This window comes from Aphelocoma coerulescens, chromosome 3, assembly GCF_041296385.1.
Source record: "Aphelocoma coerulescens isolate FSJ_1873_10779 chromosome 3, UR_Acoe_1.0, whole genome shotgun sequence".
Classification (NCBI taxonomy): domain Eukaryota; kingdom Metazoa; phylum Chordata; class Aves; order Passeriformes; family Corvidae; genus Aphelocoma; species Aphelocoma coerulescens.
In genome coordinates this window covers 83,930,052-83,942,947 of record NC_091016.1, presented here as the reverse complement: position 1 = coordinate 83,942,947, position 12,896 = coordinate 83,930,052, and the positions used below count along the sequence as shown (strand labels likewise).

At 42.1% G+C, this 12,896-nt stretch overlaps 1 protein-coding gene across 1 annotated transcript; it reads right to left on the bottom strand.

Annotated features, from left to right (window-relative positions):
* Positions 1-2,454: 2,454 nt before the first annotated feature.
* Positions 2,455-10,027, bottom strand: COQ3 (coenzyme Q3, methyltransferase). The gene is made up of 7 exons (XM_069011094.1): positions 9,909-10,027; positions 8,897-9,020; positions 8,376-8,528; positions 8,115-8,214; positions 6,313-6,555; positions 4,935-5,094; positions 2,455-3,531 (listed from the first exon to the last, which is right to left on the bottom strand). Exons 1-7 carry the CDS (start codon positions 9,997-9,999, stop codon positions 3,314-3,316), a joined length of 1,089 nt encoding a protein of 362 aa, XP_068867195.1. The 5' UTR covers positions 10,000-10,027; the 3' UTR covers positions 2,455-3,313.
* Between the last annotated feature and the right edge of the window lie 2,869 nt (positions 10,028-12,896).

Below are 12,896 nucleotides of genomic sequence, written 5' to 3'. Positions count from 1 at the left end.
CTGATTTGTTTTTTTGCAGGAATAAATGGCTGGTAACAGGAGAGTCAAGGGTATGCAACTAAAAGAAAACACAGAGGCTGAAAAAGACCCCAAATACAGTTTTTTCCCTATCTCGAGGCAAGAATCACCTCTTGCCTCACTCCTAGTCCTGGGTGCATGGCTGCTGCTATAACATTGCTTTTTTCACCTCCTACCACCACTGTGCCTGTAAGTATTGAAGCTATGGCTCCATAAACATGGACAGGTTGCAAAATGAAAGACAAAAGATGTGCAAATTTATTTGATTTAAATTCTTTCCATTTCAATAGCATCTATGAAATTTCTGCAGCAGCTGGGCTAAGCAAAGTGTGAAAACTTCATTGATTTTCTATGCACAGATTTTAAGAAAAAAGTTTCTGGAGCACAAGTGCATAGTACATATTCACTGCAGAGTACTGAATTTGATTACACTGTGCCAGTTGCACGTGTATGAAAAAGGTAGGGATATGAAAAAATAAAACCAGTTCACAAGGTGTAGGATATTTTTGTACTGTTTGTTATCTCACTAAAATTCTTTCTACCCTTTCTAGCATTTCTAGCTTAAAACAAGGTTGTTTTAAGCTGAGGGGTGAAATATAGCCAGAACAGTTAGGATACTAGGCAGGAGAAGAAAACTGAGGGGTAAGGACTGGGGATGGAGCATGTCAGAACATCTGCCAATATACTATAGGTACAAGGACCTGTTCAAGCAGTCCCCACTCCTTTGTCCACACTGCTCACAAAACTCTCCTGCATTGACAGGGCTCCAATACACATGTAGGAGCAGAAGAGTAGGCGCTTGTGGTAAGGTTTTTGTCAAAACCAGAGGTTTTGGTTTTTTGGGGTTTTTTTGGATAACCAGGTCCACGTGCTTGTCATTTAAATGCCAGCCATTGTTCATTAGGTACAGGATCCCTCTTGTGAGCCTGGACAGAGAACCCAGGCAGCATGAAAGGCTTTTTGTGCTATGTGCAATAGAAATAACAGTGAAAAAAAACCCAAAACAAAACACCCCCTCCCTAGGTGGTTCACAGTTTAATGAAAAACTACAAGGAAGTAACAAGTAATTGACTTAAGAATTGGATTAGATCCTTGGATTAGATCACAGAATATTCTGTGATTCTATATGAAGTAAATGAGGAAAAATGTAAAGGATGAGAAAGCCAGGATAACAGCTAGGCAGTCGCATAAACAGCTGGACTAAGGGCTCTTAAAGAAAACAAAAGGGCTCTTAAAGAAAACAAAAATCAGCTCCTTCTATTCCAGTTTTATAACATTATTTTTATTTCACTTGACAAGACTCAAAACTAATCAGTGGAGGAGAGACCACCTCTTGGGGGATGTTTCTAGTGGGCTACCTGAGGAATATATCCAGGTCTCAGTGCTTTTCAGAGCTGCTGGCAAAATTTGAAACAAGAGTCATACAGTTGTAGTAACTTTGATTGACATTGGTAATTTGGTTAGGGGAACTCACTGGAGCCATATGGTTTAACATGCCTGAACACACTGTTAGGAGCAAAGACCACCTAGCTACCAACCAGCTAACCAAAGGTTAGCTCCTTTGACTCCACTTTTTCTGCCAGCATCACTCCTCTCCTCAACACTGTGCACCACACATGCATGGTGTGCATGACCAGTGGAGCAGAGACTCCCTTGCAGAACAAAGTGAGGCAGACAGGGAATGTCTCCTAATGTGGACAGCATTAGTGATATGTTGCAGCCATTTCCACTGTCGTGTTCCAGAAACAATGTTTACCACACAACTTCAGTGAACTCAGAAACTCACATCTAGCAGTAATACCTGTAATCTCAGACCACCATTCTAAGAGAAAATTAAGGGGTGACAACTCAAAACTGCAGCTGATAGAGGTACTTAAGCATAAAAATGAGTATGTTCAGATATCACTGGTGAGCTTCCAAGGTTAAACCACTTCAACTGATGAACCTTTGGAACAATTTACGTACTGGTATAGTGGCTTCTCCATCACTGAACTCCTAACACGATGATGAATCTTCTTCTCAAATCCAAGCTATAGCCCAAAGAAATATTATGAAGCAGAGCTTATTGTGATGGAAGCAATCACACCAGATACTACTTCTTGATCTTGAACAGCTATGAATTACTATTATTTCCATTATAAATCAGCGGTATTCTTCTGGGCATCATCAGGTCCATCATGAAACTTGGATCTGAAGGCAACATGCAGATACAGCATGCAAATGTGTAAAGCCAGAATGCAAATGAGTAAAAAGCTAATTTAGCCCACCACACCTCTACAGTAGGAGAAATGCACAAGCAACCTAAACAGGGAGAAAAATAAGGGGGGGGGGGGGGGGGGGAAGAAAAAAAGTTTCATTTTCATCCCTGCAAACAAAAACAAGACACCTTTCCAGCTGTATACAAGCTGAAAGAAAAAGGAGAAAGATGGAAATAGATGCAGTCATAGACGCACCAACGACACTTTATTTAGAAAGTTCTGTTTCATTGTAAATGACTTTTCCTTACCTAGGCTCTAAAGCATTAAGACTAAATAGGTATGGCACTTCAGTTCTAGGACAGACTGCTAATATGTCATTTTTCTAGCATAAAGGTCTGGTTGCTTAGTAAAATTTTAACTGCAGCTTCTCTTTATTTGGGCAGAGGAGGAAAGTTAAAATAATAGGCACAGATACAAGTATCTTTAGGGTGAAGGGGCTTTGACAGCTGAGGCACTCTGGTCTCAGAGACTCTTCTTCCACTGCACAATTACCTCATGTCAACTGCAGAAACAGCAGGACTCAACAGTGAAGGTTTGCTATTTTGTTGCCCCTCCTCAGGGAGAAAGGTGTATTACAAAAATAAGTGCTCGTAGCTCTTAAGTGTTTCATATATCTTAACAGACTTGAGTATCTGAAATACTTAAGGCATTTATTGTATAGCACTGTGGTTTTTAACTCATTCTACATCTACACCATTATTCTATGGAGTTCTGAGTCCCAGCAGGACTGAAAATGGCACCACATAATAGAGCTTCCTCCAAGCTACCAACAGAATTATCTGCATTTCCCTTTCCAACAATTTGAAACTACTTTCTCATTAAAATACTTATTCTTTAAAAGCTTTGCTCATTTCAATCTTAACATATTCCTGAGATAGTAGGCACTTGGTTTTTTTTCGACTGCCCTAGATATTTGGCCAAAAATAGCGCAAGTATTATTGATGCAAACAGGAAGCTTGTTGTGAGTGAAGGTTTTATTGTGTCCATCTGAGTAAAAGCTCATTTTCTGTTCTAGTGACAGTCCATCACCACACATGTCAGACAGTGCCATCTGGGACAGTGCCAGCTGTGCCAGCTGTGGCTGAGCGCTGTTGAATGTCTGTCTCTGGCGGGGCGTCTGTCGCGTGTGACCGTGCCCGAGCCCCAGACTTCACCGCGTGCAGTGCATAGTTCAGGCTCGTGCTCTCCATCCAGCCCCAGGAGCCCGAGAGCGGATTGTACAACATCCCATTCACGGTCCTGACTGAAAAGCCATCTAGGAAAGAAAGAAGTCATATAAACCAACAGATGTTCTTAAATATTGTAAGTCATTGCAACATCAAGCTCTTTAGAACAGCAAGTCTGAAACGCGCTTCTTCCTCCAGGCTGGGGAGGAAGCTGGCCTTTGTCAGACACCCCCACATGCAGTGACACTGGCATCGCTGGTGACAGCAGGTCCTGCTCCTGGCAGTGGCTGCAACAGCTCTGTGCCAGGCTAGGCACCACCAGCAGCTACAGGGCTGTGCTGGAAACCCCAGCCTCACACCTCCTCATCTGGGTGACTGGTAACGTTTTCTGTAGGTGGAGACATGCTTCAGATTGACATCACACACTCCAAAATCAAAATCTGAGCACATCTTTTCAAGGATTCTGCAGATACCCTTTAGGAATGGAAAAATGTAGGAAAAAGGCACATGAATGCCATCAAGGACTCAGTGCAAATAAAGAGTTATTTATCACTCCCGGCTGAGCAGCACTCAGTTCACTGCATGGATCTCCTGTGTCCCAGCAGGATACAGGATGGAAGGCAGAAAACAAACACCCTATCAAAACAAATCACTCCATTCCACCTGCTTCTCCTTTCAAAGGAAGAACTGAAAGAACCACCAGTATTAGTCATATTCCTTATGGCATAACTGCAAAGTGCCAGGAAAAGACCTTGCCAAGAGAATAGCTCCATTCATACTTCAGCTTCTTTGCAGTGAACTAGAGCAAAGTGAAATATTTGGTGAGAGGATTTTAGAACATCTGCAGCGAAGCAGGGCAATGGGCAGAAGTCTTCCCAGCTCAGTGCCTTGTCTATTTTAAAAGCAATCAGATGAGGGTAACTTAATTAGAAATAATTAAAATCAGTATCACAGAGTTTCTCAAGAACTGACTAATGAATTTGTGGTAGGTTTCATCTTCACATTTTGAAAGAAATCTTTTAGTAACATAATATGAATAGAGAACATGGAGCAGCAAACCAAAAATAAAAACTCCTCCTCCCAAAGGAAAGGCGACAAACAATGCAGTGGCAGCAGTGCAGCCCCAGAGTGCCAACACAGTTATTTCCTCAAACCTGACCTAGAGCATATGAACCACTTCAGAGCATACATTCTGCCACCAGAACACAATGGAAAATGCTGGAACTTTTAATTTAGGCTATTAAACAGCGGGCAGCTGCAACAGTGATTTTGTTCAAGTAATCACTGCATTCTTAGGATTCCACTTAATTTATTTTGTGCAAATTCCAGTAAGCAGCAGTGTCTTTAAACCAGGAATGATACTCTTAGTATATGACTGTTAACTCAAGCAGGAAAAGCTGTGTATTGTTGCTAGCACTTGCCCCACCTAACTTATCCCTTTGCCCTTTCCACAGGATATCTCTGCATTCCCACCATCTGGCCTGAAACTTACTTGATTCCAGGAGGCGCTCCAGCTCTTCAGGGGAAACAAACTTCTCCCACTCATGTGTTCCTTCTGGTACAATCCCCATTATTTTTTCTGCAACCACAATTCCCAGGACATAGGACAATTGTGTTTTATTGATTGTCGTAATGAATAAAGAACCTTCTGGCTAATTAAAAGATTAAAATGTTCAGTTAGAATAGTATTTTTAGTATTTTTTAATATTTGTAAATTTAATCACATTAAGACAGATTATTTGTCGACGTCAATGTCTACACAATGCAAGAGTAAGAAGTCATTTCATCCCAGGATAGATATTTATGAGTCTAACATTTTAATACAAGAAAGAATATAATGTTCTAACAGTATGACTCAGGAATCTTCAAAGAATCAACACAATCAAGTCTTGCGTGGCCTAAAAACTATTCCCTAGCCCAAAGAACACCTAGAAAAGTCACTTATGATAGTTCCTGCCCAGGAAATGGAAAAATAAAAGGTATTAAAGCATATACAAATCCTTTGTAAAAAAAAAAATATGAAAACAACAAAAATCTAATGAAGCAAAAAATCAAAACAAAACCACAAACTGCTTTTTTAATTGAAACCAAAGTAAAATGTGAAATGCTTCCTTAATTTTTGAGACTGCTGAATGCCATGCCATGCTTGTTTTAATAATTACATGGGCAAAGAAATAAAGCCAGAAACAAATTCTAGTTAGTCCTTAAAGGACTGTTCGTTAGAAATAAGGGATAATTTCTTTGTCCCCAGCAGGCTAAAAATTACTAGTGCATTCCATTGAAATAATTTATATTTCTTCTGATGACCAGAAAGATAAAGAGATTAAAGAAAAGCTGCCACTTGTGTGCTGAGCCTACCATCCTTCTATGCAAATGAACTAGTATCAAGATGAATAACCACCTGATTATCTCCAAAGCCTAACTAGAAACCTTTAAAAGCAAGCCAGGACCTTATCTGATGTGATGCTAGCACTGGAATAAAATCTTGTGTCAGAAACATCATTACAGAGTTCCCATGGAGTCTGAGCCACAGCTGTCCATCAACAGCAGTACTGCCACATTTTCTCTCAACTGAGTGAAACCAGATGCAACCAGATTTCTTAAGGTCCTGATGCAATGCAACCCTGCAACGCTAGGCAATGCCCTAACACTTTTCTGAGGCTGAGTTGGGGAAATAAATTTCCCGTAACTTTAGTTAATGAAGTTGGGAAGATGTATTTGCATCATGGAGAAGAATGGAAGGCACTTCTAGAACGTGCTTCTGACTTAGTGGAGAAATGTGTGCAAATGTGTTTTCACACTCCTTTTAAAAAGCCACAATAATAAAAGAGAATAAATATTCCTAATAATGAAAGCAAAAACTTTCTTACCTTTAACACCTGAGAGCAACACTTGATAAACATTTCAAGGTCAGCCACATGCTCCACTACTTCAGAAGCTACAATTACATCAAAGGTTTCCATAGACTCTTCCACAATCTCCTCCAGTGAACTGGACTTGTACTGTATTCTGTTGGCCAGGACTGGATCAAATGACTTGTGCTGATCTGCTGTTCTAATGTTGTCCTCCACAGGATCAATTCCAGTAACTGAAGCTCCCAGTCTACCTAAAGGCTAATAAAAAGGAGTGTAATTTATTCTCTGCATGAAAACAATTTACTTAAAGGTTTCTGAAACTGCAGTGTACATACAAGATGAAGAAAGCATCCATCAGAGAATATGACAAACAACAGTAAATGATGAGAAGTGATCCAGCAGTTTTATGTTAAATGTTTATTAAAGCAAAAACAGCCTTAGATTTGGAGAGGTGGTGTTCATTTTCTTAGAAAATTATATACTGGACTATACACACATCTAAATTGTCTTTTAGAAGAATTTTTTCTGAATCCATTTTCTTACACCAAATAAAGATTTCTTCCACTACTACTCTCTGATAGAGGAAAAACAAAGGGGGAAAATCAACACAGTAATTAAAGGGGGGAAAACAATGCCATATTTAATTACTGTCATTACTTTCTTCAACATCCACCTGTAATGGTAAATCCTCATGTCTTTTTAATGGTAATTCAATATATGATTATCTCTGGGACTTTCTCACTGCTGAGAACTAAACACTGATGTTTACTAGGATAGCATCAGCCTTGGCTGTCACTCAGGTTTCTCCAGTGTCTTCTTACTCCAAGGTTAACACCTTAGTCATCACCTCTTTTGAAACTGAAACAGGCTGCAGAACATGACCACATGTATGATATTCCAACCTGAAATTCACCGGTTGTTCAGCCTGGGAAGGTGATGCAGCACACTGGTTTTGCCAGCATTGTTGGAGAGACCCCTCTCACAAGACTACAAGATTTTGCTCAAAAGAGAGGAAAAAAAAAAAGAAAGAAAACATGGGAGAGATTCAGGTCCCTTTGTAACACCTCACTTCCGATGCTGATGAAGTTCGCAGATTAAGTCAGCCAGATCTGTAACCCTAAATTCACAAACCATCCCTAGTCTATTGATGGGACACAGCACTGTTCAGGGCCTGTGTGGACCGTGTTCCACCACGAACAGTAACTTCTCAATCCCAAATTTGTGCAGACTTCTCTGGAAGCCCTTGTAGCACAGGGATTTCTACTGACACAGAAGAGTTATGTCTTGGGTTCTTCTTGACATTATTCCATGCATTTCCCATGAGATCAAATCAAAGGTGAAAATCCTCACCCCCTTATAAAAAACTGAAGATAAGCAATTCAGAGAAATGAATGTGTAAGAACAAGTTTATAGCAGAAATTACTTCTTTGGTAACGAGGATGTCACAATTCCAAGTATTCTTGCCTAGACTCATAAAGTAAAAAAAGAAAAATAAAAAAGGAAAACTCAAGGACTTTTTCATCATTCTTCCCCTCTCCTTTTCTTTACAGTGCTTGAAATCTTATTTTCCTGATGAACCTCAGAATTTTAGAACTTCTCATTACCAATTCCCTCATTCTCTGTAAACCACCACCACTAAGCTAACCAAATACTCTGTGGGCTTGTAAGAGTGCACCGCACTCTACTCAGTAACTAATATATCATAGAAAAGAAAAGGTCCTCCTTGGAGGATTAGAAATTAAGCAGTGTCATTAGTACAACAATTCAAATACCTTGCATGCTTTTTAACAAGAAAATGCAGAGCTTTTGTTTCTTACCTCACTCAGCAGTCCTCCACCGCAGCCCACATCAAGAATCTTGATTCCAGAAAGTGGATTTCCCGGATGATAATTACTACTCATGCTCAACAGAGTATCTCTGAAAGAAAAGGGATGTGATTAAGGTCGAACCCACAAGGTGCTTTAGTAGATGCCATATGTAGTTATCTTAAGTAATGGTAATTGGTTTTCTTTTACAATATTTTCTGAGGTTATGCAGAAATAGTACATATAAAAAAATGTATGTCTTCAAAACTATACCTAATAAATGGCACTCTAATATCATTCATAGAATGAAGGGCTGCATATTCTCCTTCTTCATCCCACCACTTATGCGCAAGGAGCTGGAATTTTTTCATTTCCTTTGAATCCACTGATGAGTGTGAAGTGCTGAAAGGTCTCTTCACAGTGAACCTAAATAATGAAAGCTGAATGTCATTAAACCAATACTAATATTTCATGTCAGCTGAAATATGGGAAAAACAAATACTGCATTGGAAAATGCAAAAAGGCAAAACTCTTGTTTCTCTAGAGACTGGAGTTACACTTGTTTAGTAGCATACAGATGCTACACTGGGTGGGTAACATACCATCCCAAACTGATGGCTGCATGCCTGTAATTTTCAAGTTGGTAATTAGTAAAACAAGAATAGGCCACATCAAACATTCAAACGCATGAGATATAAAAACAGCTCCATGTGACACTGTTGTGAAGTCAAATAAAATTGCTACAGAAAAGGACAGTCCTTATCATGCAGGGTTATTTTAGATACAATACTTACATGTTGCTTTTCATTCCAGTCAGAGAGACAGGCAAGGTACTACTGGATTTCAGTTGTATTTTCCTGTTGTAATCCTGAAGGATACCTCTCAGACCTGTCTGCAAAGACAGATCACCATGGTCATCTGCATAAATAAAAGACAACCGAATGGAAAACATCAGCTTTACAAGAACTCAGAGGCAAACCACGTAGTTGTAAGAGTGCTTCTCTAGCAGAATACTAACCATGCAAATCTTTGCACATTTCCTCGCTATTGTACTTAGGGATTAAATAAAAGAATGTGTGCTAGTTCACCACCCCTGTACTCCCCAAATTATGTACAATGCCATTTTTCACAGACTGAATGGAAGGGAACTTTTTATGCAACTGAAACGTTTCCGTTAGTGTTAATTTCCCCAAAATGTTTGCTCTGACCGTAAGCTGTGCACGCACACATACATTTAGCAACACTGGCTTTATTATGTGTTGTAATGAGAAATACACAGCTGCGCACTCATTTTGCATTGTACGAACTGGTAAGGAAACCTAAGCAAAAAACCCTCACGGACAGTGCACAGACAGGCCAGGGACACTATCCTGCAATTGTTCTCCACTCCTGCTTAGCCGACGCAGGGCTCTCCCTAGCACAGCGAACACTCGCTCACATCCAGCTGCTGCCTGGTTACCAACAGCCCCCGAATCCCAGCAATGCCTCACTGTACTCAGAGTAAACCATCCCCTGAAGATGACTTTAGGCCGCAGTGAGCAATGGAGCTAACTAGACACCTCTGGAGTACAAAGGAGGCGGCAGAGGAACACCACCTTCCCGATGGGCCGGCGCTGGGCTGGTGCTGAGTAGGCCGGGGCTGCCGCGGGACGCGGCCAGGAGCTGCCAGACACACGCCCGGGGCCGCCGCCGGCGGGAGGTTTACCGGGCCTGGCTGTGAGGGAGCCGGCGAAGCGAAGCCCCGTTACGCCGCCCCTGCCGCCGGCCGCGCCGGGGCCCTCCCGCGCCCGCCCAGCGCCCGCTCACCGCCCGCAGCCCCCGGCAGCGCGGCCGCCGCCCGCCGGCGCCGCAGGGCGCGGGTGAGGGCTCGGGCTGCCCCGCCGCCCCATACGGCCATGTCCACGGCCGCCGCCACCGCCGCTCTCGCCCCGCCCCGGTCCGCGGCTGGCGGTGCCGGCTGCCTCGCGGGGCGGGCGCCGGGAAGGTTCCGCCCGGAGCTGAGGTTGGTGCGAATGTCAGCCCCTACGGTGGCACTTGTCGCCAGGGCTTCAGCTGGAGCAACTCTGCTTGAATGTTACTGCTTACTCCCGATCCTGCCGTGTCTTGGAACACGAAAAGACCCGCAAGCAGCGGCTCGTTCAGATGACACAGTGACGAGCCCACAGCTTTCAGTCCGTTTCATTACCAAGAAACACACCGGGCATGCAGGGCACGGCACAAAGTACAAGAGTCCTCGAGTCAGGGCAGGCTCAGGAGGGAAGCCATCCCAGCAGCCGGCACGGCGCCGCTGCGGCCTGGAGCAGAACCCCTGGGCTCCAACATGGCTGGGTCTGAGGCAGGCTCCCGAGCGCTTCCTCATGGGAACCATCCAAGCTGGCTGGCTGCTGCCTCGTTCAGAGGCTGCCGTGGCACGGTCTGCAGATGAAGTCCAGGCTGTGGCCCAGAAAGGAGCAGGCTGCCTTCTCTGCTCCCTTGCAGGCACTGCTGCCCGGGGCACCGAACTGAGGCTCAGGCGAGCGGCCTTGGCAGTTCAGGGCTGACACACACGGGGAGCCTCTCCCCCAGTGTGAGCTCCAGCATTTTCAAATTTCAAATCCCCACGGTGAGCTAGTTTAACATGCTTAAAATGGAAAAGAATTAAGACAGTTTTTAAAATATTAGTTTTCTGACACTTTATTGAGCTGCAGGTCCAACAAGAAGCCCAGTGAAAACCAAAGCTGGCTGGAAGGCAGGCGTGCAGAGCAAGGCAAAGGTAAGCCGTGAGAGCAGCGTTGGCAGCGCTCCCGTGCTTGCCCGGCAGATGATCACAGGCCGGGTTCCCTGCCCGGCTGTGCGGACGCTGGCATCCGCCGGCAGGGCACGGCCTGCACAAAGCCAGAGGCAGGAGCATCCTCCAGGCAGCAGGAAGTTTGGAGTAGTAGAACCAGTCCTGGCTTGACTTCCATCTAGTGCCAGCCTGCTTTATTAACTGACCTTGCTTGGTACTACCACCCTCACTGCTTGAAGTCTGCCTGTTTACAGGTCTCCTGTAAATACAGTATAATTCATGTAGTAGATATTTGGATTTTTTTTCTTTTTAAAGCTAAATAAGGACTGCTGAAAGGGCTCAAAAAAGCTTCTCGACAGCAATGAAATATATGGCAAACTTGTTTGATGTGTACCTGCCTCACTTCTTTACTCACCTGCTTTCTATCCAAAAAAGCTCAAGGTGCACTACAGTTAAGAGTCATTAATAACGCCTCAGAGCTACTAATAAAAACAGAGCTCCTTTATGCTAGGATAGTCTCCTTAAGAGACAAAACTAAGCCTTCCTTCAAAACAGGCATCCTCATATCATTCAACTTAATTTATTACTTGTCATTCATTTAGCAAAGCAAACACAAAATCTGAGTGAGAGAGCCAAACCTTACGTTGGCATTGCTTTTATATTTGTGATTTTAAAATCAATTACAAGCCAGTAAATACATGCACACTGGCAAGTAATAAACTTAACAGGATAAGCTTGTTTGAAACTAGAAGTAGCTATTCCATGAGACAGAGCTTTAAAGACAGAACAGTTTTTGGTATTGTGCCGTATTTCAAAACACATGTAGTTGTTCAATCTTTAAAGTCAGAATATTTTACTCAACTACTCTTTTTTGGCCTATCCCTGGCCACAGCTAATTCTTGCTCTTACATGGTCTAGTGGGCACCTTGGGGCACATATCAACATTGGCTGGGTTGTATTCATCTTCAAAACAATTTGTATGGAAATCATTCTTCATTTGATTCCACACTATCCCTTATTTATTAAAAAAGTTTTCAAGGGAAATGCCTCCAAATGTCGTGTTGCTCCATGATATTCAAAATCCTATGTATTGCTTTCCTGTAGTGCACTGAAAGGTTTTTGCAGCGTTCATTTTAAAATTATACATTCCCATTTTTGTATGTATTTGCACATTTTGGGATCACTTAAGAGGTATGGAATTAAAAGAGCAGTTGTTATTTTAGCCTCTTCTGGTGAAAGACATTCTATGGGAGTTTCCAAAGCCCAAAGAAGTCTAATGTATGTGATGCTGACAAGAGTACCGACGTGTATTTAATTGCTGAGTGAGGAGTAGGCCGTCATAGTAAGATTTCTGAAACAGTTAAATACAGAGATCGTATGCTCTTTTTATTGGCATACAGTCACTACCCATATAAGTGCATTTGTGTCAAAAAAATAATTTTCATATTTACAGGAAGTGACAGAATTTCAGTTGTTGGAAGAGTATATAAAGCTTTTCATACATAATCTTTTTTATTATTAAGACAGAGAATATAAAATCTGAACTGAAAATCAAATTCAATGCATCCTGGAAACTGTATTCCTCAACAGCTTTTCTTAAGCTTATTTCTAGTTTCTTTCTGCTTTTACAAGACATCCTTCTAGGACCTCTGAACTGTTATGCTACCTACTTTTCAAAAATTCCTCACTCTTACCCAGAGCCAAGAGTGTAGTGAGATTGGATCAATACATCTTTATATGCCTACCACTGCAAGTAAAAGTCGTGTGTTGTAAATTATGCCTTATCTTGCTAATAAATACGACTGCTTACTCTATGTGAAAGGATATAATTAAGGGGGGTGTTATAACTGATTATTTATCTGTAACAGTGTTTTGATAAACATGCACGTATTCACTAGCCATTAGCTTGCTTATTAAACACAGTTAAAACGTGTTTCTTTGTACTGAAGCAGTTGATTTCTGCATCTTATTTATGAAAAAATTACAGTTGAAAAAAGCTGCAGAGCTGAGTTCTGACTTAGTTAAAT